Genomic DNA, 27,829 nt, shown 5'->3' on the forward strand with positions numbered 1-27,829 from the left:
CCTAATCTTTTATCCTGTCTTCAAGAGATACTCCCCTACCCCACCCCACCTCCAATGCCTCCCTTAAGCTTTTTAGTTGTTCATCTCTACACAGTTCTCATGGATTTGGAAAGTGTACCTTCCCTGAGTGGTCAATAAAACCCCTGATGCTTATTTCCCAGGCCACTAACGTGACTCGTGTCTCCATAGTTAAGGGGGTGTGAACACTCTGACTTGTTATAAAAGATGGATACAGAAAACTTACTCAGATAATATATTATAGGAGAGTTTCTCCACAATGATAGGTTTTATTATGTTTTTCCAACTAGATAATATGCCTGTGGGTTTGGGCTTAGTGATGCTCAAAAAAATCTAAGAATGTAGTTGGATAAAGCTCTTTCTGCACTTGCAGTAATACCCAGTGCAGACAGAAGATGTGTTTTGAAGATAAAGATACTGGAAAGCATTTGACAAATTGAAAAGCAGGTTACTAGAGCAACCAAATAAGAGAAGAAAGAAATATTTAGTTATTCTTGATATACAGATGTCACAGTCAGTCCAAAATTAAAGGAAGAAAAGAGACTTATATTGCAAGACTTCTAGAGAAATTAAATATGTGGTTTCTCTTATAAACGGTAAATATGAACACAGTCAGAAAGCACTGTCCCCTTTATTTTAATAATTTATATTACAATGAATGCTTAAAAATTTTGATTAAAAATATAAAATATTTTTATCAAAAATTTTATTAAGTTCCCATACTATATTTTTCAACTGCATTTTCTAGTTTTAAAAACAAAACATATAGTGTTGCTTTCACAGATTTCCTTCCTCTGCTTTACTCTGCCCTTTCTGACAGTAAAGCCACATACACATCTTCACTAGATTTTACTTGATTCTGTGGTTCAGAAGATCAAAAGGAGTTTTATTTACAGCTTAAACTTAAAAATTTTGACAAAAATAAAGTAATTCAGTTTAGGAAAATGGAATTATGAACAGGCTATTGGGTTGTAAATTATAGTTTTGCTCATGTTATTTTCTCTAAATATTTGAGTTTTCTGAAGTATCTTTTTTTAAATGAAAGTATGCTAAATGTAGTTATATATCCCTGAAAATGGTTTTGTGTGTATCAAGTTGGATTTTTTTTTTTTTTTGGCTGTGCTATACAGCTTGCAGGATCTTACTTCACGGACCAGGGACTGAACCAGGGCCATGGCAGTGAAAGTGCTGAGTCCCAACCACTGGACCACCAGGGAATTCCCTGGATGTTTTTTTTACATGAATTGATGTTTGTGATTTTTAAAAGCACAGTATGACAAAATTACATATACTGTAAGATATAAAATACATATAAACTAATGACAAATTTCATTCTCATAGTATGATAAATATAAGGAAGACAAGTCTTTCCCAAAGGGGTATGATCACTTTTCTGTATTTTCAGAATTTTTGCACTGTGCCTATACTACTTTTTAATCAGAAATAGCAATAAAGCTTTTAAAAACTAATATTTATACGTAGCTTATTTACAAAGGTTGAAACTGAATTTCCAAAGAGGCTACTGTAAGGTATAAAGAGATTAAAAAATTTTTTCATATGTTATTATTTTATATTTACTGACCTTCTTGGGTGAAGAACAAAATCCTTAAATGTATATGGTCTCTCCATTCTTGGATTTTCTGTCTAGAATAAAACAGTGGGTTTTCAAGATACATCTGTAACACCAAAAATATATACTTTTCAAGAATATTCATTAACTATGACCTAAGGCATAATTGAAGTTAGAGGTGGGAAAAAAGTAGCTTTAGCTTATTAAACGGTAACAGTTGGTAATTTGACAGCACTTTCACTTTCCTGCACTGTAGGAATTGCACCTGGCATCACAACTCAGTATAAAACTAGCTGAGCAGGTGTGTCGTGAAGACAAAGGGAGGGTAAAAGTGGAAAAACAGTAGAGAATGGTTAGTATGCTTGCGCCCCAAAAGAAATATGGAATATGAACGATGTCAGCAGGCTGGCGTGGTTAGATCATAGAGACAGTTCTAGGAGAACAAAAAAGTAAGCAGCTTGGAAAATAAGACTGGATTAAATTCATTATCAAAAGCTTGCAATGTCTAAAGACTACAGAGAGACAATAAACATCTGAAAAGACTGATAAAGAAGTATTACTTCTCTTTCTTATCAAGTTCAGCAGCCCTTTGTTTTTATTCTCCTTTACTTCTCTGCTGCACTTTGCATTGTTAACTACCCATTCAGTCTTGAAACTCTTAAATTCTCATGACATCATTTTACTTCGTTCTTTTCCGATTTCTCCTGGTCTGTCTTCTCTTTCTCCTCTGACAGACCCACACTGATGAACGTTCAATGTTTTAGCCTTCAATGCTCTCATCCCTCTCGTTTGGACAGCCCATTCTTCTCAGAGATTCTGCGGTTACCTTACCAATGATAGCTCTCAATCCTTCCAGACCCTTTTCCTTACACAACTTATTTTTATATCTCTGTCAGCTGCCCACTTTAAGCTTTCATTTTTCTTGTTTACTACTGATATGCAATATGGCCAAAAATAAATTTATCATATCTCAAAAAAAATGGCTTTCCTCCTATGTTTTCTACTTGAGATACCACCCTTATCTTGCAAGGTCAACTTGTATTATCTTTACTTTTTGCTTAATTTTATTTTTTTCAACTGGACCTCCATGTTAAAAACCCGATCCAGTAATGTTATGTTATGAAATGTTTCCTACATCTGTCTGTTTTCTTCTGTTGCTATATGCTTGGTCCAGGTTCAGTTTCATGCCCATATTGTTGTAATTGATCTTAGTTTCTTTTGGTGAGACTAAGCTCTCCCCATTCTAGTTATTCAGTAGAATATTTCCAAACTGATCTTCCTCAAACAATGCTTTCATGACGTCAACCAACTTCAGTGGCTCTCTATTTCTTACTGCGGTTCATGTAAGGGAATTTTGAAAATAAAATGGAAAACTGAGATGAGTTTTCAGAAAATAATATGCTCAAGAAATAATAGCAGTATACACTTTACAAATCAAATATTTACATTTACTATATTGTGTATCTGTAAGTATTTATTAAAATAAAAAGAATAAACATAAAAAGTAAAATCATGGACATCTATACTAACCGGTAATGGATAAAGAGGAACATCCACTTGACCTAGGAAATCATCTCTTGTCTACAAAAGAAGAAAAAATGACATTAGTAATATGCTTGATCTTTTTGGAAAACTTTGATGAGCTATTGTCATCATTCACATCGAAGTTTTTTTTTGTTTGTTTAACCCTATGAAATATCAATGAAAAAATCAATGAAGGAGGAAGGCAGGAAGATGGCGGAAGAGTAAGACGCGGAGATCACCTTCCTCCCCACAGATACATCAGAAATTCATCTACACGTGGAACAACTCCTACAGAAGACATACTGAACGCTGACAGAAGACCTCAGACCCCCCAAAAGGCAAGAAACTCCCCACATACCTGGGTAGGGCAAAAGAAAAAAGAATAAACAGAGACAAAAGGATAGGGATGGGACCTGCACCAGTGGGAGGGAGCCGTGAAGAAGGAAAGGTTTCCACACACTAGAAGCCCCTTCGCGGGCGGAGACTGCGGGTGGTGGAGGGGGAAAGCCTCGGAGTAGCGGAGGAGAGCACAGCAACAGGCATGTGGAGGGCAAAGCGGAGAGATTCCCGCACAGAGGATCGGTGCCCTCAGGCACACATCAGCCCGAGAGGCTTGTCTGCTCGGCCGCCGGGTTGGGTGGGGCTGGGAGCTGAGGCTCGGGCTTCGGTCGGAGCGCAGGGAGAGGACTGGGGTTGGCGGCGTGAACACAGCCTGAGGGGTCTAGTGCGCCACGGCTGGCCCGGAGGGAGTCCGGGGAAAAAGTCTGGACCTGCCGAAGAGGCAAGAGACTTTTTCTTCCCTTTTGTTTCCTGGTGCGCGAGGAGAGGGCATTAAGAGCGCTGCTTAAAGGAGCTCCAGAGACGGGCGCGAGCCACGGCTAAAAGCGCGGACCCTGGAGACGGGCGTGGGACGCTGGGGCTGCTGCTGCCGGCTCCACAAGGCCTGTGTGCGAGCGCAGGTCACTGTCCACCCCGCCACTGCCAGGGTCCCGGGACCCAGGGACGGCTTCCCCGGGAAAGCGCACGGAGCGCCTCGGGCTGGTGCAACGCCACGCCAGGCTCTGCAGCCGCAGGCCCGCCCCGCACTGCGTGCCCCTCCCTCCCCTCGGCCTGAGTGAGCCAGAACCCGCGGCTCCTTTAAACCCGCCCTGTCTGAGTGAAGAACGGTCGCCCTCCGCGACCTACGCGCAGAGGCGGGGCCCGGTCCAAGGCTGAGACCCGGGAGCTGTGAGAGCAGAGAAGAGACAGGGAAATCTCTCTGTGCAGCCTCGGAGGCAGCGGATTAAAGCTCCACGGTCCGCTTGATGTGCCCTGCGTCTGTGGAGTGCATGAATGGACAGCGAATCATCCCAAATTGAGGAGGCAGACTTTGAGGACAAGATTTAAGATTTTTTCCCTGTTTCTCCTTTTACAACGAATTATCCCAAATTAAGAAGGTGGACTTTGAGAGCAAGATTTTCGATTTTTTTCCCCCTGTTCTCTTTTTGTGAATGTGTATGTGTATGCTTCTGTGTGAGATTTTCTCTGTATAGCTTTGCTTCCACCATAGGTCCCAGGGTTCTATCGGTCCGTTTTTTTTTTTCTTTTTCAATAATTACTTTTTTATTTTTAATAACGCTACTATATTTTTTACTTTATCTTCTCTCTATTTTTCCTACCCTCCCTTCCTCCCTTCGCCCCTTTCTTTCTTTCTTTCCTTCCTCCCTCCCTCCCGTCTTCCTTTCACTTTCTTTTTCTTTCCTTCCTCCCTCCTTTCTTTCTTTCTTGCTTTTCGTCCTTCCTCCCTCCCTCCCTCCTGTCTGTCTTTCTTTCCTTCCTCCCTCCCTTCTTCCTTTCACTCTTTCTTTTTCTTTCCTTCCTCCCTCCGTCCCTCCCTCCTGTCTTTCTTTCTTTCCTTCCTTCCTCCCTCCCTTCTTCCTTTCACTCTTTTTCTTTCCTTCCTCCTGCCCTCCCTCCTATCTTTCATTCTTTTTCTTTCCTTCCTCCCTCCCTCCCTTCTTCCTTTCACTCTTTCTTTTTCTTTCCTTCCTCCCTCCCTCCCTCCTTTCTTTTCTTTCTTTCCATCCTTCCTCCCTCCCTCCTGTCTTTCTTTCTTTCTTTTTTTCCTTCCTCCCTCCCTCCCACCCTTCTTCCTTTCACTCTTTCTTTTTCTTTCCTTCCTCCCTCCCTCCCTTCCTCCTGTCTTTCTTTCTTTTTTCTTTCCTTCCTCCCTCCCTCCTTTCTTTCTTTCTTTCCGTCATTCCTCCCTCCCTCCCTCCTTTCTTTCTTTCTTCCTTTCTTTCCTTCTTCCTTTCTTTCTCTCTCTCTTTCTTTCTTCTACTAATTCTTTCTTTCAACTTTTTCTCCCTTTTATTCTGAGCCGGGTAGATGAAAGGCTCTTGGTGCTGCAGCCAGGAGTCAGTGCTGTGCCTCTGAAGTGGGAGAGCCAACTTCAGGACACGGGTCCACAAGAGACCTCCCAGCTCCACATAATATCAAGCAGCGAAAATCTCCCAGAGATCTCCATCTCAACACCAGCACCCAGCTTCAGTCAATGACCAGCAAGCTATAGTGCGGGTCACCCTATGCCAAGCAACTAGCAAGACAGGAACACGACCCCACCCATTAGCAGAGAGGCTGCCTAAAAACATAATAAGGCCACAGGCACCCCAAAACACACCACCAGACGTGGACCTGTCCACCAGAAAGACAAGATCGAGCCTCAACCACCAGAACACAGGCACTAGTCCCCCCCACCAGGAAGCCTACACAACCTACTGAAACAACCTTAGCCACTGGGGACAGACACCAAAAACAATGGGAACTACGAATCTGCAGCCTGCAAAAAGGAGACCCCAAACACAGTAAGATAAGCAAAATGAGAAGACAGAAAAACACACAGCAGGTGAAGGAGCAAGATAAAAACCTACCAGACATAACAAATGAAGAGGTAATGGGCAGTCTACCTGAAAAAGAATGCAGAATAATGATTGTAAAGCTAATCCAAGATTCTATTTCCAAGATCCAAAATCTTGGAAATAGAATAGACAAAATGCAAGAAACAGTTAACAAGGACCTAGAAGAACTAAAGATGAATCAAGCATCGATTAAAAACACAATAAATGGGGCTTCCCTGGTGGCGCAGTGGTTGAGAGTCCGCCTGCCAATGCAGGGGACATGGGTTCGTGCCCCGGTCCGGGAAGATCCCACATGCCGCGGAGCGGCTGGGCCCGTGAGCCATGGCTGCTGAGCCTGCGCGTCCAGAGCCTGTGCTCCGCAACGGGAGAGGCCACAACAGTGAGAGGCCCGCGTACAGCAAAAAAAAAAAAAAAAAAAAACCCTCAATAAATGAAATGAAAAATACTCTAGATGGGATCAATAGCAGAATAACTGAGGCAGAAGAACGGATAAGTGAGGTGGAAGATAAAATAGTGGAAATAACTGCTGCAGAGCAAAATAAAGAAAAAAGAATGAAAAGAACAGAGGACAGTCTCAGAGACCTCTGGGACAACATTAAACGCACCAACATTCGAATTATAGGGGTTCCAGAAGAAGAAGAGAAAAAGAAAGGGACTGAGAAAATATTTGAAGACGTTATAGTTGAAAACTTCCCTAATATGGGAAAGGAAATAGTTAATCAAGTCCAGGAGGCACAGAGAGTCCCATACAGAATAAATCCAAGGAGAAATACGCCAAGACACATATTAATCAAACTGTCAAAAATTAAACACAAAGAAATCGTATTAAAAGCAGCAAGGGAAAAACAACAAATAATACACAAGGGAATCCCCATCAGGTTAACAGCTGATCTCTCAGCAGAAACTCTACAAGCCAGAAGGCAGTGGCAGAACATAATTAAAGTGATGAAGGAGAAAAATCTGCAACCAAGATTACTCTACCCAGCAAGGATCTCATTCAGATTTGATGGAGAAATTAAAACCTTTACAGACAAGCAAAAGCTGAGAGAGTTCAGCACCACCAAACCAGCTTTACAACAAATGCTAAAGGAACTTCTCTAGGCAAGAAACACAACAGAAGGAAAAGACCTACAATAACGAACCCAAAACAATTAAGAAAATGGGAATAGGAACATACATATCAATAATTACCTTAAATGTAAATGGACTAAATGCTCCCACCAAAAGACACAGATTGGCTGAATGGATACAAAAACAAGACCCATATATATGCTGTCTACAAGAGACCCACTTCAGACCTAAAGACACAGACAGACTGAAAGTAAGGGGATGGAAAAAGATATTCCATGCAAATGGAAATCAAAAGAAAGCTGGAGTAGCAATTCTTATATCAGACAAAATAGACTTTAAAATAAAGACTATTAGAAGACACAAAGAAGGACACTACATAATGATAAAGGGATCGATCCAAGAAGAAGATATAACAATTGTAAATATTTATGCACCCAAAGTAGGAGCACCTCAATACATAAGGCAAATACTAACAGCCATAAAAGGGGAAATCGACAGTAACACACTCATAGTAGGGGACTTTAACACCCCACTTTCACCAAAGGACAGATCATCCAAAATGAAAATAAATAAGGAAACACAAGCTTTAAATGATACATTAAACAAGATGGACTTAATTGATATTTATAGGACATTCCATCCAAAAACAACAGAATACACATTTTTCTCAAGTGCTCATGGAATATTCTCCAGGATAGATCATATCTTGGGTCACAAATCAAGCCTTGGTAAATTGAAGAAAATTGAAATTGTATCAAGTATCTTTTCCGACCACAATGCTATGAGACTAGACATCAATTACAGGAAAAGATCTGTAAAAAATACAAACACATGGAGGCTAAACAATACACTACTCAATAACGAAGTGATCACTGAAGAAATCAAAGAGGAAATAAAAAAATACCTAGAAACAAATGAAAATGGAGACACGACGACCCAAAACCTATGGGATGCAGCAAAAGCAGTTCTAAGGGGGAAGTTTATAGCAATACAATCCCACCTTAAGAAACAGGAAACATCTCGAGTAAACAACCTGACCCTGCACCTAAAGCAATTAGAGAAAGAAGAACAAAAAACCCCCAAAGTTAGCAGAAGGAAAGAAATCATAAAGATCAGATCAGAAATAAATGAAAAAGAAATGAAGGAAATGATAGCAAAGATCAATAAAACTAAAAGCTGGTTCTTTGAGAAGATAAACAAAATTGATAAACCATTAGCCAGACTCATCAAGAAAAAAAGGGAGAAGACACAAATCAATAGAATTAGAAATGAAAAAGGAGAAGTAACAAGTGACACTGCAGAAATACAAAAGATCACGAGAGATTACTACAAGAAACTCTATGCCAATAAAATGGACAACCTGGAAGAAATGGACAAATTCTTAGAAATGCACAACCTGCCGAGACTGAATCAGGAAGAAATAGAAAATATGAATAGACCAATCACAAGCACTGAGATTGAAAGTGTGATTAAAAATCTTCCAACAAACAAAAGCCCAGGACCAGATGGCTTCACAGGTGAATTCTATCAAACATTTAGAGAAGAGCTAACACCCATCCTTCTCAAACTCTTCCAAAAAATTGCAGAGGAAGGAACACTCCCAAACTCATTCTATGAGGCCACCATCACCTTGATACCAAAACCAGGCAAGGATGTCACAAAGAAAGAAAACTACAGGCCAATATCACTGATGAACATAGATGCAAAAATCCTCAACAAAATACTAGCAAACAGAATCCAACAGCACATTAAAAGGATCATACACCATGATCAAGTGGGGTTTACTCCAGGAATGCAGGGATTCTTCAATATATGCAAATCAATCAATGTGATACACCATATTAACAAATTGAAGAAGAAAAACCATATGATCATCTCAATAGATGCAGAAAAATCTTTTGACAAAATTCAACACCAATTTATGATAAAAACTTTCCAGAAAGTGGGCATAGAGGGAACTTTCCTCAACATAATAAAGGCCATATATGACAAACCCACAGCCAACATCGTCCTCAATGGTGAAAAACTGAAACCATTTCCACTAAGATCAGGAACAAGACAAGGCTGCCCACTCTCACCACTCTTATTCAACTTAGTTTTGGAAGTTTTAGCCACAGCAATCAGAGAAGAAAAGGAAATAAAAGGAATCCAAATTGGAAAAGAAGAAGTAAAGCTGTCACTGTTTGCAGATGACATGATACTATACATAGAGAATGCTAAAGATGCTACCAGAAAACTACTAGAGCTAATCAATGAATTCGGTAAAGTAGCAGGATACAAAATTAATGCACAGAAATCTCTGGCATTCCTGTACATTAATGATGAAAAATCTGAAAATGAAATCAAGAAAACACTCCAATTTACCACTGCAACAAAAAGAATAAAATATCTAGGAATAAACCTACCTAAGGAGACAAAAGACCTGTATGCAGAAAATTATAAGACACTGATGAAAGAAATTAAAGACGATACAAATAGATGGAGAGATATACCATGCTCCTGGATTGGAAGAGTCAATATTGTTAAAATGGCTCTACTACCCAAAGCAATCTACAGATTCAATGCAATCCCTATCAAACTACCACTGGCATTTATCACAGAACTAGAACAAAAAATTTCAAAATTTGTTTGGAAAAACAAAAGACCCCAAAAAGCCAAAGCAATCTTGAGAACGAAAAACGGAGCTGGAGGAATCAGGCTCCCTGACTTCAGACTATACTACAAAGCTACAGTAATCAAGACAGTGTGGTACTGGCACAAAAACAGAAAGATAGATCAATGGAACAGGATAGAAAGCCCAGAGATAAACCCACGCACATATGGTCAACTTATCTTTGATAAAGGAGGCAGGAATGTACAGTGGAGAAAGGACAGCCTCTTCTATAAGTGGTGCTGGGAAAACTGGACAGGGACATGTAAAAGTATGAGATTAGATCATTCCCTGACACCATACACAAAAAACAGCTCAAAATGGATTAAAGACCTAAATGTAAGGCCAGACACTATCAAACTCTTAGAGGAAAACATAGGCAGAATACTCTATGACATAAATCACAGCAAGATCCTTTTGGACCCACCTCCTAGAGAAATGGAAATAAAAACAAAGATAAACAAATGGGACCTAATGAAACTTCAAAGCTTTTGCACAGCAAAGGAAACCATAAACAAGACCAAAAGACAACTCTCAGAATGGGAGAAAATATTTGCAAATGAAGCAACTGACAAAGGATTAATCTCCAAAATTTATAAACAGCTCATGCAGCTCAATAGCAAAAAAACAAACAACCCAATCTAAAAATGGGCAGAAGACTTAAATAGGCATTTCTCCAAAGAAGATATACAGACTGCCAACAAACACATGAAAGAATGCTCAACATCATTAATCATTAGAGAAATGCAAATCAAAACTACAATGAGATATCATCTCACACCAGTCAGAATGGCCATCATCAAGAAATCTAGAAACAATAAATGCTGGAGAGGGTGTGGAGAAAAGGGAACACTCTTGCACTGCTGGTGGGAATGTGAATTGGTACAGCCACTATGGAGAACAGTATGGACTTTCCTTAAAAAACTGAAAATAGAACTACCATACGATCCAGCAATCCCACTACTAGGCATATACCCTGAGAAAACCATAATTCAAAAAGAGACATGTACCAAAATGTTCATTGCAGCTCTATTCACAATAGCCCAGAGCTGGAAACAACCTAAGTGTCCATCATCGGAGGAATGGATAAAGAAGATGTGGCACATATATACAATGGAATATTACTCAGCCATAAAAAGAAACGAAACTGAGCTATTTGTAATGAGGTGGATAGACCTAGAGTCTGTCATACAGAGTGAAGTAAGTCAGAAAGAGAAAGACCAATACCGTATGCTAACACATATATATGGAATTAAAAAAAATGTCATGAAGAACCTAGGGGTAAAACAGGAATAAAGACACAGACCTACTTGAGAATGGACTTGAGGATATGGGGAGGGCGAAGGGTAAGCTGTGACAAAGCGAAAGAGAGGCATGGACATATATACACTACCAAACATAAGGTAGATAGATAGTGGGAAGCAGCCGCAGAGCACAGGGAGATTAGCTCAGTGCTTTGTGACCGCCTGGAGGGGTGGGATGGGGAGGATGGGAGGGAGGGAGATACATGAGGGAAGGGATGTGGGAAGATGTATATGTATGACTGATTCACTTTGTTATAAAGCAGAAACTAATAAAAAAATCAATGGAAAATAAAAGGTAATATGCTACAACTTCTGGTAATGGCAGAATAGAATATATTAGATTGATCCTTCTGAAGATAATAACTATATACTTTGAAAATATTTCAAAACAACTATTTGAAAGCACCACAGAGTGACCAAAAGCAAGCAGAAATTGGAAGGGAGTCAATCCTTGAAAGAATGAACTGTACTAGGTAGGATTCCTGTTCATATGGCTTTTCACCTGGTAGTACTCCACAGTTCATAGCATGGAATGATTGGAACTCAAAGAGAAATCTGAAATCTTACTCATTTGAGGAGTCCAAAGACTTACTTTGAAGTCAACAGTCTAACTGGAAAGTGAGGGAGACAACCCCTGAAAGGAAAAAGCCACAAGAGTCCCTTCAAATCTACGTATAAACTCTATCCAAATTCCTAGCTGATCCCTGAACTGCATATGTGAAAGGCAACTGCTGGAAGGCTGAAAGGACTCAGCATAGATTTCACAGTTGATGTTCACCTAAGGGGAGCTAGCATTTAGAGTTCAGCTAAGTTAATAACCTGCTAGAACAAAAATCAACACTCTTTAGGGAAAGATAACAAAACTCATTGTATCCATCATGTGCCACACACACTGTCCAATATACATTAAAAATGACTAAACGTGTAAAGAAGTAGAAAAATGTGACCCAGTAGCAAGAGAAAAGGTAATTAATAGAAACTAACCACAAGATAAGCCAGATCTTGGAATTAGCAGACAAGAAAATGAAAGTAGCTATTATAAAGATGTTCAAGGACATAAAATGGAAAATAAGGTCATAATAAATGAATGGATGGGGAATCTCAGCAGTGAAATGGAAACTATAAAAGGGAATTAAATGTATATTTTGAAATATATATAGAACTGAAAAATAGAATATCCGCATTAAAGATCAGTGGATCTGCTGAACATATGATTGAAAATAACTAGAGAAAAGTTCTGTGAACCTGAAGATATAGCAAAAGAATTTGTATAATATGAAAAATAAAGAGGACTTGTGGTAAAATATCAAGCAGTATAATATATGTGTAAGTGAAGTTCCAGAAAGATAGGAGGGGAAGGAAGAGAAAAGAGAAAGAGAGAGAGAGAGAGAGAGAAGAGAGAAAAATATTTAAAGAATAAAATCACCAGCTCCCCCAAATGTTAACATCTTACATAACCATAGCACAATAATCAAAACTAGGTGAAATACTTTTAGAGGAAATATTAACACTTTTATTTTTTCATTCTTTTATTCTTAAGCTTTTTTAATTGTTAAAAAAACCTATACATGTAACAGACAGTAAATATCTGTCACCCATAATCTTAATCAATTTTAAGTAAGCTTATGAAAACCTTGACCCTGCAATCACAGTTCCTGAAGGGCACTAGAGTTAACTGTTAAGTAACTTCTGAGATTTTTTTCCTGCATGCATCCACCCACATACTTAAATTTTTTTAAATTGAGGTATAATTGACATACAACATTATATTAGTTTCAGATGTACAACATAATGATTCAATATTTGGATATATTGCAAAATAATCACCATAATAAAACTAGTTAACATTGGGTACCTTACATGGTTACAGAATTTTTGCTTCCTGTGATGAGAACTTTTAAGATTTACTCTCTCAGCAACTTTCAAGTATGTTATACAGTATTATTAGCTGTAGTCACCAGGCTGTAATTATGTCCTCATGACTTATTTATTTTAAAACTGTAAGTTTGTATCTTTTGACCCCCTTCACTCATTTACCCCACTCCTCATCCCCTGCCTCTCTGACAACCACCAATCTGTTCTGTATGAGCTTGGTTTTTGTTTGTTTTGTTTTTAGATTCCACATATAAGTGACAGCATACATTATTTGTCTTTCTCTGACTTATTTCACTTAGCATAATGCCCTCAAGGTCCATCCATGTTGTTGCAAATGGCAAGACTTCATTCTTGTTTTTATAGTTAATATTCCATTGTATGTGTGTGTATATATACATATACATCTATTGATGGACACGTAGGTTGTTTCCATAGCTTGGCTATTGTAAATAATGCTGCAATGAACATGAGAGTGCATGTACCTTTTCAAGTTAGTGTTTTTGTTTTCTTTTGATAAATACCCCAAAGTGGAATTGCTGGATCATATGGTAGTTCTATTTTTAATTTTTTGAGGAACCTCCACACTGTTTTCCATAGTGGCTGCACCAACATGGATTCCTACCGATAGTGCATAAGGGTTCCTTTTCTCTACATCCTTGCCAGCACTTGTTATTGTCTTTTTGAAAATAGCCATTCTGACAGGTGTGAGATGATAGCTCATTGTGCTTTTGATTTGCATTTTCCTTATTAGTCATAATGAACATCACTTCATGTGTCTGTTGGCCATCTGTATGTCTTCTTTGGAAAAATGTCTATTTATATCCTCTGCCATTTTTTAACTGGATTGTTTGGGTTTTTTTGCTATTGAGTTGTATAAAACAACAGGAATAACATTAACTCATCTACGGACCTTACTCAAATTTCACCAACTGTCCTACTAATTTTGGTCCAGGGTTCATTTTAGGATCATACACTGCGTTTAATTGTCATGTCTCCTTAGTTTCTTTGAATCTGGAAAGTACCTCAGTCTCTTTGTCTTTCATAATATTGACATTTTAAAAGCACACTGGCTAGTTATAGAATATCCCTCAGTTTGGGTTTGTGTATTATTGCTTCATGGCTGAATTTAGGTTATGCATTTTTTTGCAAGAATACTATAAAAGTGATGTTGGTGCACTTCTCAATGCATCATATCGGCAGGCCATAAACCCTGAATCTTATACATTATGGACAGTTAAGGACCATTAAATATTTGAGTAAAGTCTTTAACATGAGAAACAGAGACCTAATCCAAAAAAACATACAGCAAGAAGGGAGTCAGATGAATAAGAATCAAGTCAGACTGCAGGAGAAATACTTGAGAAAAACTGTAATTAATATTCTCAGAGATAAGAGATAAACATCTATCAAACAGAATAGGAGGGTATAAAAAAAGCAATTAAAGAACAAGAAAGAACTCTTGGAAATTAAAAATATAACAAATAAAAAGTTTAAGATAGAATTAGAAAATAGAGTTAAAGAAATTTCTCAAAGTAGAACTAAAAGACAAAAGAAAAGACTGTAGGATTCCCAAAATAAAGAAATTACAGGATAAATTTTAAAAGTCAACATTTAAGCAGTAGGCATTCCAGAAAGAAAAACAAAAAGGGAAGGAATTATCAAAGAAGCATTTTAAGAAACTTTCCCTAGACTCAAGAAAATGAATTTTGAGAGTGGAAGGCCTCACTGAGTTTTAGGTAAAATACTTGAAGAAAAGACTCACAGAAAGGCACAATTACTGTGACATTTCGAAGCACCAGAGATAAAGAAATTCTAAGAGCTCTGAGAGATACAAAACAGATCATACCCCAAACTGAAAGACAAGAGAATAATGCTTTCAAAATTGTGAGAGAAAAATATATCCTACATAGAATTCTAGACCCAGCCAAAATATCTTTTTCAATAATGAAGGCAGAATAAAGACACTAGTGTTCTTCTAAGGTAATGGAAGATATATTTCACCAAAATGAGGGAGGACAACATGGTAAGGGAAGATGCAGGGAAGTCAAGACAGGAGAGAAGAAAAGAAGATTCCCTAGAATTTTAGGGAAGGGAACTGTCAGAATGACAGTAGTGGAAGACCTACAAAACAACCAGTGCGTACTGGAGCAGGAGGATGGAGAGTTGTAAGAGGGATGCTTCCACAGGAATAGGAATAATCATAGCCAGCTAACAGAGTTTTGTGAGAATTAAATGAGATAATATACATAAAGTACATTGCATAATACCTAGCAAGCAATAAGTTTTCCATAAATGTTAGCTGTTATATTTGAAATGCTAGATTTTATAATGAAACCCCTGCTCCCTTTTCCCATGGACCAGTCTTTGGACAGGTCAAACAGGTACATACAATAAAAGGAGCATGGCTGGAGACTGAAGCCTAGCAAATTAGCTTAGTTTAGGGCCATATTCCTATTCCAGAACATGAGTTGATAATTTTTTGAAATGGACAAGTTAGCTTTAATTATATCCTCAAGGCTACGCTGTGGCATGTTTATTTCTGTTTTTATGGCAAGCAGATGTTATACTCCATAAATTTGATCTTTAAGAAGATAAATAACAAAGTAAAATACAACAAAATACAGATAAATCTCAATCAAGATGACAGAGGGATAAAATATTTTGATTAACTGAATTATCTAATTAACTTAGGTTTAGACTTAACCAGTTAAAGAAATAAAACACTTTTGAGGGGTTTAGTCTTCCTGAATAGCCTTGCCCTCAGTAAATGGAATTCAGTGAACATCTATCTGTTTGATGATTCATGATTTATCAGTGCTTCAAAAACATGGCTGTGGTCCATTATCACTAGAGGAACACAAGTAGAGAACAGGGTTTCTTAACTTGGGCATTATTGACAATATAAGCCAGGTAATTTTTTTGCTGTGGGGCTGCCCATGCACTGAAGGATGTTTAGCAGCATCCTGGGCCTCTACCCATTAGATGCCAGCAGTACTCCTCCACCAGTTGTAACAACGAAAAATATCTCCTGGCATTGCCAAATTTCCCCTGGGTGGCAAAATTGTCCCTGGTTGAGAACCACTGCTAAAGAATGTAGAAAACAGAATGTGTCAACCAATGAGTAAAAGACACCCCACTTTGAAAATAACAGCTTTACTCAGATATAATTCACATACTACACAATTCACCCACTTAAAGTGTACAATCAATTTTGGAACATTTTCAACACCCCCAAAGAAAATCCATATCTATCAGCAGTCACTCCTCATTTCCCCCCTCTTTCCTTAGCCCTAGGCAACCACCAATCTACTTTATATCTCTATTGCTTTACTTATTCTGGACATTTCACATAAATGAAGTCATATAATATGTGGTCTTTTATGACCAGCTTCTTTCACTTATAAGAAACGTTTTCAAGGTTCATTCATGTTGCAGCAAGTATCAGTACTTTATTCCTTGTTTTTACTGCTGAATATTATGTTATATAGATATACCATATTATTTATCCATTTATCTGTTGATTGACATTTGGGTTGTTCCCATTTTTTTGGCAATTGTAAATAAGGCTGCTATAAACATTCGAGTACAAGTTTTTGTACTGACACATGTTCTCATCTCTCTTGGGTATATACTTAGGAGTGGAATTTCTGGGTAATATGGTAACTCTGTTTAATCTTTAGAGGGACTGCAGACTTTCCAAAGCGGCTGCACCATTTTATATTCCCACCAACACTGTAAGAAGGTTTTAGTTTCTCTATATCCTTGTCAACACTTATTATTACCTATCTTTTTTATATAACCCTCCTAGTGGGTGTGAAGTGATATCTCATTATGCTTTTGTTTGCCTTTCCCTGGGGCAATGATACTGAGCATCTTTTCATGTGTTTATTGTGCTCCTTATTTCTTAAAACCTTTTAACTTACAAATCTTTCCTAGAGATTCAGCCTCTATTACAGAGGCAGTGCCTGGTCACTGTGGGGCAGAAAGAAAACATCTTATCCCATTTTCCTTCTTCATTGATTGCACTGTGTGAACAAGAGCCTAGAGCAAAAATTCCACATACTGAAACTTCCCTTGTCTCAAGTAATTCTGGTATATAAAAATGTATTTTAGAAAGTTCTTGCTACACATCTTCCTTCTTTAAAAGAAGTGATCTAAAATGAGCTTCTTAACGTCTACTTTAAATTAAACAATCCCAAAGAACTATATTTCTCATATTAGAAGAATAAACAAATTTTCCAACCTAAAAATCTATATGCATGGTCTGAGGTGATGGAGAATACAAAACTGGGAACTATCCTGGAAAGTCTGGGACATATGGTTACTATAAATAGAGGACAATTAGAGGTTCTTTTTTCCATTTACAAAGAAAAAGTAACAGTTTAAATTCATCCCTATGAAGGCAAGTCAGTCTGTGAAGTTCAATAATGTTTCCCTAGCCAACCGATTATTCCAAACTCAACATCAAGCATTTCCTTGTAAGAATTAATTTCCTATATTTGAACTGCATACAGCTTCATAAAGCAAATTTGCATTTGGTAAAATATAAGTAATTGAAGAATGCCTGAAAATCTGAGAAAAAATTTAGAACAGAAGGTGATTTTAAACACAACCGTTTAGGGCACAGTTTAGTCATTATATAGTACACTTTCCAATATTCTAAAGATATGAATTTCTGTTTCTTAAACCAATTTTTAGAATATTAAAAGAGAAAAATCCAAATTGCTGTTTTTGCAAAACTTCAATTAGAACTATACATGGCTCTAAGTTTAGCAGGACAAGCTGTTATTAACTTTGATAAGGCTGCATAGTGATTGAATGTTCCGCTTCAAAAGAACCCAATGTTGGACTTCCCTGGTGGCTCAGTGGTTAAGAATCTGCCTGCCAATGCAGGGGCACGGGTTCGAGCCCTGGTTCGGGAAGATCCCACATGCTGCGGAGCAACTAAGCCCGTGCACCACAACTACTGAGCCTGCGCTCTAGAGCCCATGAGATACAACTCCTGAGCCCATGCGGCACAACTACTGAAGCCCGGGAGTCTACAGCCCATGCTCCTCAACAAGAGAAGCCACCGCAATGAGAAGCCCGCGCACCGCAAGAAAGAGTAGCCCCCACTCGCGGCAAGTAAAGAAAGCTCACGTGCAGCAACGAAGACCCAGTGCAGCCAAAAATAAATAAATAAATAAATTTATAAAAAATAAATAAAATAAAAGAACCCAATGTTACAGAAAAATCAGAATTTTAAAAACAGGTATGTTAAAGTGTCATAGCTTTGAAGAATACTTGGCTTTAAAAAAAGTTTCTACTAAATCTGAGTTACAGGTAATTTCCCAGGGTAAATCTACTGTATAGAGCAAAATATTAAAGGAAGAATCACTTCCTCATAACCAGAGCCAAACAACAGAGCCAAAGTTTTCTGCTGTAATATCCAACTTTTCATTTCAATCACACATTCTAATCAGTAAAAATGAACTTTATACCTGGACATTAAATATAACATAGTTTCAGTTTTCAGACTTAGCTATCAGCACTTTTCTAATCAAGATGATTTTTCAAGGTAATTTTAAAACAATAGTAACACATATACAGGATACAAAATTAAAAGAAAAAAGATTCCTAGGCTCCATCTATCTAACTCTATACTCTGTCCTCCCAAGAGACAATAGCTGTTATTTTTTTGTGTTTGGTGTGTCTGAAACCATTCCGAGTTTTCTTTGATACACTCTTATGCATCTTGCTTTTTTTCTTGTCAATATCTCTAGGACCTTGCCCAATATCGGTCCACAAAGAGATGCTTTACCTATTTGATGGGGATATAGTATAAGCCATTGTATGGAATGCTGAAATTTAATAAGCTCAGATATTTAGGTTGTTTCTAATCTTTTGCCCATTACAAGCAATGCCTCAATGAATAAAGTTGTATTTATCATTTTGCGTATATACCCAATAATTTTTATTTTGTATAATAATAAATACTACACTAAACTAATCTGAAATGGAAGCAGATCTCAACGACTGACTGTATGTTACAGAAGGAAATACTGTCCTGAGTAAGCTGAAAACCATATGTAAGTTTTCAAAGATAAGATCAAGATAAAAGATTCAAGATCAAGAAGTTTGCATTTAAATGAATATCTTGCTCAATAACTACTGTCTTCACACAGCTGCTTTCAAATTTTCTATGTGCAAATGTCATGATTCTTCTGTAGAGATCACTAATAGTCTAAAAAAATTAACTGGGGCAGGTAGTTAAAAAGAAACAATAAATTCAAAGCTATAAAATGTTCAAGCCATGATTGATTATATTATTTAAATTAAGTCAACAGAGCAAGAGATATTTCAGAGATCATAAAAGAGTTAAAATCTCTGAAGCTGAGACACTAAAAGTGAAATTATCTAAAAACCTCTTTGTATAAATAGGTAGAATTTAAACTCTCATTCTACTATTTATGTTAAGAGGATAAATGTTTTCTTGATTTAAACACATGAAAAGTAAATATTTTGACATAGAGGATATTAACACATGAATCTCTGAGAAAAATAAGCAGAACTTTTATGAATGGGCCCATTTATAGTATTTTTTTTAAAAACAAGAAACCATATATTTCCTGCTTTCAAAATTTTATAAAAACTATTATTTTTAATGAACATCTTTCCTCTCAAAATCCATACTACATGGATTTACACCACATCCTAAATATTATAATTAAAAAGGATTATGAAAATGACTCTAACTTCAGCTTAACTATTTTCTAACACATGCAAATCTTACTAAGTAAAACTGCTTTTTCCTTAGCTTTTTACAGAGTTTCTACCTTCTTACTTACATACTGACTCACTCTATACTGTGACCTGCTTATTTTACACATTTTTCTGGAAGTTCAAGATTTATTGATTCAATCTTTTTTAGTATGTTGCGGGGAAAATGTTGTTAGCTAAAAAAACAGTATACTCTGATCTATGCTATAAAATCACAGTGCTATGGAGACTGGATGTCTTTGCTTAAAGCAAACACTCACCGCCCCAAACTCGTGATTTGCTCTGCTTGCCAGCCTGTCTGGTAGATTTAACTATAACACACAAACTGTACTTGTTCTTCGACAATAGCTTCATACTGCTTGAAAATTTAAGTACATAAATTCTGCAGCCTTTAGCAACTCTCACATTTTTAAAGGGAATTTTTTTTTTTTTTTTTGCTGTATGCGAGCCTCTCACTGTTGTGGCCTCTCCCGTTGCGGAGCACAGGCTCCGGACGCACAGGCTCAGCGGCCATGGCTCATGGGCCCAGCCGCTCCGCGGCATGCGGGATCCTCCCGGACTGGGGCACGAACCCATGTCCCCTGCATCGGCAGGCGGACTCTCAACCACTGCGCCACCAGGGAAGCCCTAAAGGGATTTTAACCTAATAGATGGGGGTAGGAAGGGAGTCAGGAGGAATCACTGTCTAAATCAGTTTCACTTTGAATTCTTCTCCTCTGAATTTCAGCTTCTTTGGAGGTCTCTATTTTATAATCAGCACAGACTTGTGAAAGCTGAAGATTTACCTTGACATGTTCCTCTATCTTTACATCCTTTAAATTGTAGTTTGTAATTTATTGTGAGGATTTTCAAATAGAAAACATTTAAAACATACGGCACAGAAGAGAAGGAATCTAAAGCAGGAGTAATGGGAATCAGGTTGTGTTATATCAAACATGAATAGGATTTTATAATTATTTTCAAAATTCAAATTTAATATATCCAACCTACTTTTATAAGCAATTTATATTGTACGTCCCTAAACTAGAGGACTATAGGAGAGAAGAAAGTTTTGCATTTATTACAATTTTCCTCCCCCCTCAAAAAAAGTGAGGGGCTCGTCAATTTTTCCCATTGTTTTGAATTTGCATTTCTAAACAAAGGAAAATAATAAGAGGACTAAATATATAAAGATATAACTAGGAAATACCCACAGCTAGACAACTGATAAAAGGGATAAGGACCTTCTTTTCAGAGAGAAAATATAATCACTCTTGATTAAAAATAGACACAGAGATTCACTCTTCTGAGCTCCAATAAATTATGACACTATTTCTTTCTAGGAATGTCTGCCAAATTACCAGGGAAAGAAAAAAGGGCAAACTTTTGAAAAGACTGAAGCTAATATTCTCTGGAGAACTGTACCTGTAGTCTAAATGAGAAGCTAGCAGATGGCTGCCAGTGTTGAGAAAGAGTGACTCTAATGCTAAGAAACCAGAGCTGTGTAAATCTCAGATATTTAATTTAAAAACAAGTTAAATGTGAGAAGGTGAACTAACATTATCACTTTAAAATGGATCAATGAAAGCTGTGGCAGTTGAGGAAGCAGCTGAGATGCTTCTGCTCCCAACCTGACCTAGAGTTTCAAAAGCTTCAGGTTGAGTTAGTCCATTCGAGTGGTTTTCAAACTTCAGCGTGTGTCAGAATCACCTGGAGGGCTTTTTAAAGCCAGATCACTGCCCTTCCCCACCACCCCCAGGTGATACTCAGGCAGCTGATCAAGTAGTCACACCTAGAGAACCACATCTCTATTCAGTTCAATTTCTGGAGAAAACCAGGACAGAGTAAACAATGATTGATAACAGCTGAAGATGAATGAGCAGGGCATCTAAATTTATCTGTTTTTACCCTGACTATTTCCAAACAGATTGGGTAATTTTAAGATAACACAATGTAAATAGCACTTAAAGATAACACAGAACAGCAACCCTCTAAAAGAAGCAAAAGGAGTCAGGGGTCTATGTATTTGCATTTCTTTTCTGCTGAAATGTACAAATAAAAACATCTTTTCTAATTATGAGAATCTTCTTTCAAAATCTTTGAAGGCTTACTATTACATAAATATCATTTCCCAAGTGCGTTCTGAGGAATAATGGATCTGCTGGATACTAAAAGAGTTCAAAGGTGGTCATATAATTGGGAAGCATTTGGTTAAACAAAGTTCAAAAGTTTATTTCCTGTAGGATTTTACGAACTTTACTATTATGCACTGTGACATCCCAAGAAATACAGCATGTGGCATTATACAAATTAATTAGTCAATGGGATGGGTTTTATATGAGGTATCTTACAAACTGGTGAGGAACACACTGAAAAACATTGGTCCAGAGACTTCCCTGGCAGTCCAGTGGTTAAGACTCTGCACTTCCACTGCAGGGGGCACGGGTTCAATCCCTGGTGGGGGAAGTTCCACATGCTTCGAGGTGAGGCCAAAATCGGTCCAGAGGAAACAATATAAACTCCTTAGCATGGGATTCTAGGTCCTCTACTTTTTTTTTTTTAATGAATATCGTTTATTATAAAACCACTGACACTTTCCTTAAAAGGTTGAGGTGGCAATCACTTGAATGTGACAGAATTAAGAACAGTTGCCCCCACATTCATCCTCATCTGCATCTTTCATGTCACAAACAAAACTGGATGGAGCCTTAGCCTCCTGACCTCCAGATTAGCACTCCCTCAAGTAACGCCATCCCCGTGCTGAGGTCAGCCACAAGCACTCATCTGGATTAGGAATTCCAGACCAGCCCCAGCCTTAGATCCTCTATTTTGTTTTTACAATCTACCTTGCAGCCTTATCTACTGATATTAATACAAGACTCTCAATAGAGTTTCATGCCTGTTCTGAACAAATCCAGTATTTTGCCCTCTCAAACTCCCTTCGACTTCCTGGAAAATTTCTCTCTCTGCTTGTATAAATCCTATCTCCTGATGAGGCCCAGTTCAATGCCATTAAAAAAATTTTTTTTTAAATTTTATATTGGAGTATAGTTGATTAACAATGTTGTGTTAGTTTCAGGTGTACAGCGGAGTGATTCAGTTATACATATACACGTATCTATTCTTTTTCAAATTCTTTTCCCATTTGGGTTATTACAGAATACTGAGCAGAGTTCTGTGCTGTACAGTAGGTCCTGTTGGTTATATATTTTAAATATAGCAGTGTGTACATGTCAATTCCAAAAATCTTCTTGATAAGACTAAATTGCTAATCTCCTCCTCTGTAATTCTACTCTGTATCTCTTTTAACAACTGTATCATAGCTCCATTCTACTCCAACTAGACCATACATTCTGTGGTCAACAAATGTTAGTGATTGGCTTCTACAGCCAGGCTCTGTACTAAGCGCGGAGAATGTTCCTGATGTCATGAAGTGTACAGTCCTGCATGGTTGACAAACATGCACGTATAATTAAAGCATGCGTAAAAATTGTAAAGGAAAAGTACAGAATTCTATGGATGTGTATATAGGAGAGGGATTAAGGAAAACTTTTATTCTTTGTTATATCCCAATGTGCATTGCCTTTATAAGTATTTAATACTTAGAGATAAATTCTAAATTATCAGATAGTTCTAAAAATGGAAATGGGCCAGACTTACTAGAAAATTATATCATCTTTATGTCAATTAATTCCTCCTTTGTAAAAAACTAACTATTTAAAAACAAAAACAAAACTATTTAGACCCAAGGAAGTACTCTATGATGTGCAGAGAACTTACCAGGAAGAAAACAGTAATAGTTCTAGCATTATTAAACCAAATCAGCAATGTGACAGGAAATGTGACAATACCAAAGTAAGATAGTATCAGATTTCCCTTGCTTGTTCAGGAAATAGACTCAAGCCCTGCTTGCCCAGTTCAAGAGGGTCAGTATATTGAACAGTGTTGGAGAAATAATCAAAAGGGTTACACGACCTGTTCCACTTCCAGCAATCTGACTGCCTTCTTCAACCTGGACTTGAACTTAACTACCAGTGTGATAACTTGGTAATGTCTCGGCTCTAGTCTGGTTTATTGATTCCCTGCCCACGTTTCTCACTGCTTTGACTATGGCTTATGTTCCTGGATCATTTACTGACTTTTCTGCCCCAGGGACTGAATTGTGTTTTCTTCCAGTTGGGAGAGGTTGTCTTCCTTATGAAGAGGTTGTGCAACCTCTTCCCTACACTTGTCCCCAGCCTTCCCCATCTGTTCCTGACCTTTTTTCCCCTCTAGTGACCAGAAGCTACTCTCCCATCCTTGGCATATGGAATCCACCACTTGGAATCTGCACAGCTGGTAAAGTTTGACAGACAGTATATTAGGCTTGAATCTCTATTACTCAAGTCCCACAAGAGTACAACCATGATCTCCAATGGCTAGTACCTTCAAATTAAAGAAATACATCCACGAGAGGTGAAATCCACAACTTAAGTAGACTTTTAGATTCAGATAAAACTACCCCATTTAGTAGTTTAAATATAATCTAAGAATGTTTAAACAATGTCTAAAAGGAAGGTTAAAATAATTCCTAAGTTTTGCCATATGGTGCAGGGCCTACAATGCCTTGCACATGGTTAAGAAGTCATTATTTAGCTCATTGTTAGGTTAACTGCTCCAGCTTCCAATTTAATCATCCTTAAAGGTAACTGAATCTGAAATTTATAAGCCACTGAACTTCATGTTAAATATTTTTCTTCAGTGTACTAAACACCAGCTAGTACTTAGTGAGTCTGGAGAACATTGATGACAATTCAATATTTATCAAAGTTTTTGGTCTACAGATTAGGTCTTTTTTTTTAATAAGCTGCTTTATTATCTTTTAAATTAATTAATTAATTAATTAGGCTGCTCTGGGTCTTGAGGCACATGGGATCTTTGTTGCCACGTATGGGATCTTCTTTGCAGCATGCGAACTCTTAGTTGCAGCATGAGGAATCTAGTTCCCTGACCAGGGATCGAACCCCAGCCCCCTGCACTGGGAGCATGGAGTCTTAGCCACCTGACCACCAGGGAAGTCCCAGTCTACAGACTACTTCTATGAGGTGATCCTCCTGCAAACTCCCTTGATTCATGGGCAAACAGCCTTGAAGTTACAATCATTTGAACTCTCCTTAAGTTCAAACCATTATATACATATGTGTTATTTGACTGCCTTGCTAAGACTGGCCTACCAAAAGTTGGGATGATGTCTTCCATTCTTTTGTATTTCACAATAAAATACATTTAAAAAGCAAAATCTGCTCGTTGGAGTTTCAATAGCATTTTCCCTAATCAACAACAAATAGTATTAAGCACAAACAATACACAGTGACTGGCAAATACTTTCAAAGATTTATTGTCAGTAAAATGACCACATTTGGACAAGACCTGAAGGGACTGGCCAAAGAATACATCTCAACAAAAACAAAATAATTAATTATCAAACGACTCCCAAAAAGGGTTTTCCTCTTCTTTTTCTTCTTCTTTTTTTGGGGGGGTGGGATGGTAAACCTTGGTACAAGACTACTTATAGAGTGATAGGATGAAATGTTTTCTCTAACAATTTTCACTTTTTGAAATGAATAATTCTTTCTAAGTTTTTTTTTTAATTCAGAAGTAGAAACTGATTATTCTTATAATTTGATTACCTAATTATCTGATCAAGTGTAACTCTAGCTGATCTATAAATAGTTTTTAAAGTTTCTCCCAGAATTGAAAGCTCATATAATGTTTATTGAAGAATATAATGTATCAGTGAAAACGGGGAGGGGGGGAAGGATGTGGGTCACTGTTGTTTAAGAAAATAAGAACTCAATGGAATTCTTTAAAACCAAATCTTTTGGGACTTCCCTGGTGGTGCAGTGATTAAGAATCTGCCTGCCAATACAGGGGACATGGGTTCAAGCCCTAGTCTGGGAGGATCCCACATGCCACAGAGCAACTAAACGTGTGCGCCACAAATACTGAGCCTGCGCTCTAGAGCCCATGAGCCACAACTGCTGAGCCCGTGTGCTACAACTACTGAAGCCCATGAGCCTAGAGCCTGTGCTCCGCAACAAGAGAAGCCATTGCAACGAGAAGCCCGCGCGCCGCAACGAAGAGTAGCCCCTGCTCGCTGCAACTAGAGAAAGTCCGCGTGCAGCAACGAAGACCCAATGAAACCAAATATAAATAAATTTATAAAAAACAAACAAAAAAACAAAACAACCAAATCTTTCTTGCTTAAACAGCAGGCAGGTACCAGTGCAGAAAAATAAGGCGACTGGGATGTGGTTCTACTCCACCCACATCACCTACCAAGCACTGTAGCTTTAGGCGCCTTCCTCAATACACTGGAGCACTGTCAAAGTTATAGGGGTATCAATGGCTTGTTGCTCAAAATGTAATGTTCCAGAGGGACCCCGTCCAACAGAACTTTCTGCAATAAGAGAAATATTCTATATCTAAGCTGTCTAATGCAGTAGTCATTGATTACATGTGGGTATTGAATACTTGAAATGTGTCTAGTGAAAATGAAGTTCACAATTTTAAATCTGATTTCGTTTAAATTAATTTAAATATCACTAGCCATATGTAGTTACTGTATTGAACAGTGAAGTTCTAGAAAAATTTTCAGTAAAACAGTACTTTCTGGTTTTATGACTGATTTTTAGTTCTTGCTCTGGGATTCATAAGTATGCCCAGAGTTGACTGATTCCCCTACCATACTGTATTTGGAATTAGGACACTTTTTTTTTTTTTAATTAGGCTGGCTCATCATACCTGAGGAAAGGTTGAGTTAAGCTTTTTAAGTACGCTCCTGAGAAAGAAGTCACCCTAAGAAAAGAAGGACAAACTGCAGCCCAGTGGGATGCAGTAGTACCCCAAAGTGACAATGCCTGAAAATACAGTAGCAATGACGACAGGACTAGCAAGCATTTGTTTAAGACTGCATGGGAGCCATCTCTTGGGAACTCCAGCCATATTGAATAATACTTCATAGCTGCCTGGGATCTTTTCTGGGCAAAAGAGAATGGGTAAGTCATTGAAACGTGGGTTATAAATATTATTTTGTCGCCACTGGTACCCTCTGTCTGATGTCTGATGAAGCTTGGGAAGACTCAGGTTATATGTATTGAATAAAGAGATTTGACTGCCTTCCATCAGTATAGCATATTTCAGCACTTTTATCACCTGTCTGATAAAACTTTAAAATGACAATCCACGATGATACCCAAATTAATTTTAGAAAGTTAACAGTAATCCTAAGAGTCAAATACATACTTTTTTTAAGCGAAAGGGAAGAATAGCTATAAGATGGACACCAGATGCAAAAACTGAATTGCTTATATGAACCATATAAAAGTCAGCTTTAATGAATTTCCTAAAGAGAGTAACAAGATAAATGTGAAATTACAAGAGCTGAGTTACTTAGCTTTTGCCTTATAGATAACTGCCAACCAAATTTTTTTTCTTTTCTTTTTTTTTTTTGGCGTTACGTGGGCCTCTCACTGCTGTGGCCTCTCCAGTTGCGGAGCACAGGCTCCGGACACGCAGGATCAGTGGCCATGGCTCATGGGCCTAGCCGCTCCACAGCATGTGGGATCTTCCCAGACCAGGCACGAACCCGTGTCCCCTGCATCAGCAGGCAGACTCTCAACCACTGCACCACCAGGAAAGCCCCCAAATATTTTAATGTAAAGATAAATGAGTATCCTGCAGCCTGTGGAACACAACCCACATTCAGAGAAAGATAGATAAGATTAAAAGGCAGAGGACTATGTACCAGATGAAGGAACAAGATAAAACCACAGAAAACAACTAAATGAAGTGGAGATAGGCAACCTTCCAGAAAAACAATTCAGAATAATGATAATGAAGATGATCCAGGACCTCAGAAAAAGAATGGAGGCAAAGAACAAGAAGATGCAAGAAATGTTTAACAAAGATCCAGAAGAATTAAAAAACAAACAAACAGAGACGAACAACATGATAACTGAAATGAAAAATACACTAGAAGGAATCAATAGCAGAATAACTGAGGCAGAAGAATGGATAAGGGACCAGGAAGACAGAATGGTGGAATTCACTGTTGCGGAACAGAATAAAGAAAAAAGAATGAAAAGTAATGAAGACAGCCTAAGAGACCTCTGGGACAACATTAAATGGAACAACACTCGCA

The 27,829-nt window shown here is 37.9% G+C and overlaps 1 protein-coding gene across 5 annotated transcripts in view; it reads right to left on the minus strand.

Moving 5' to 3' along the window:
• The window catches only part of NEDD4 (NEDD4 E3 ubiquitin protein ligase), a 151,174-nt gene that overhangs the window by 49,408 nt on the left and 73,937 nt on the right, over positions 1-27,829 (minus strand). For 3 of the 5 annotated variants that reach the window (XM_081227370.1, XM_081227368.1, XM_081227372.1), the window contains 2 exons: positions 3,119-3,169; positions 1,601-1,662 (listed from right to left, as the gene is read on the minus strand). The exons of 1 other annotated variant lie outside the window; for it this stretch is intronic. In XM_081227370.1, the coding sequence (XP_081083496.1) occupies positions 1,601-1,662; positions 3,119-3,169 (113 nt within the window). The remainder of the gene's footprint in view (positions 1-1,600; positions 1,663-3,118; positions 3,170-27,829) is intronic. One more of the 5 variants, XM_081227369.1, reaches the window with a different exon arrangement.

The sequence above is a fragment of the Mesoplodon bidens genome (genome assembly GCF_964165515.1).
Source record: "Mesoplodon bidens genome assembly, chromosome: 3".
Lineage (NCBI taxonomy): Eukaryota > Metazoa > Chordata > Mammalia > Artiodactyla > Ziphiidae > Mesoplodon > Mesoplodon bidens.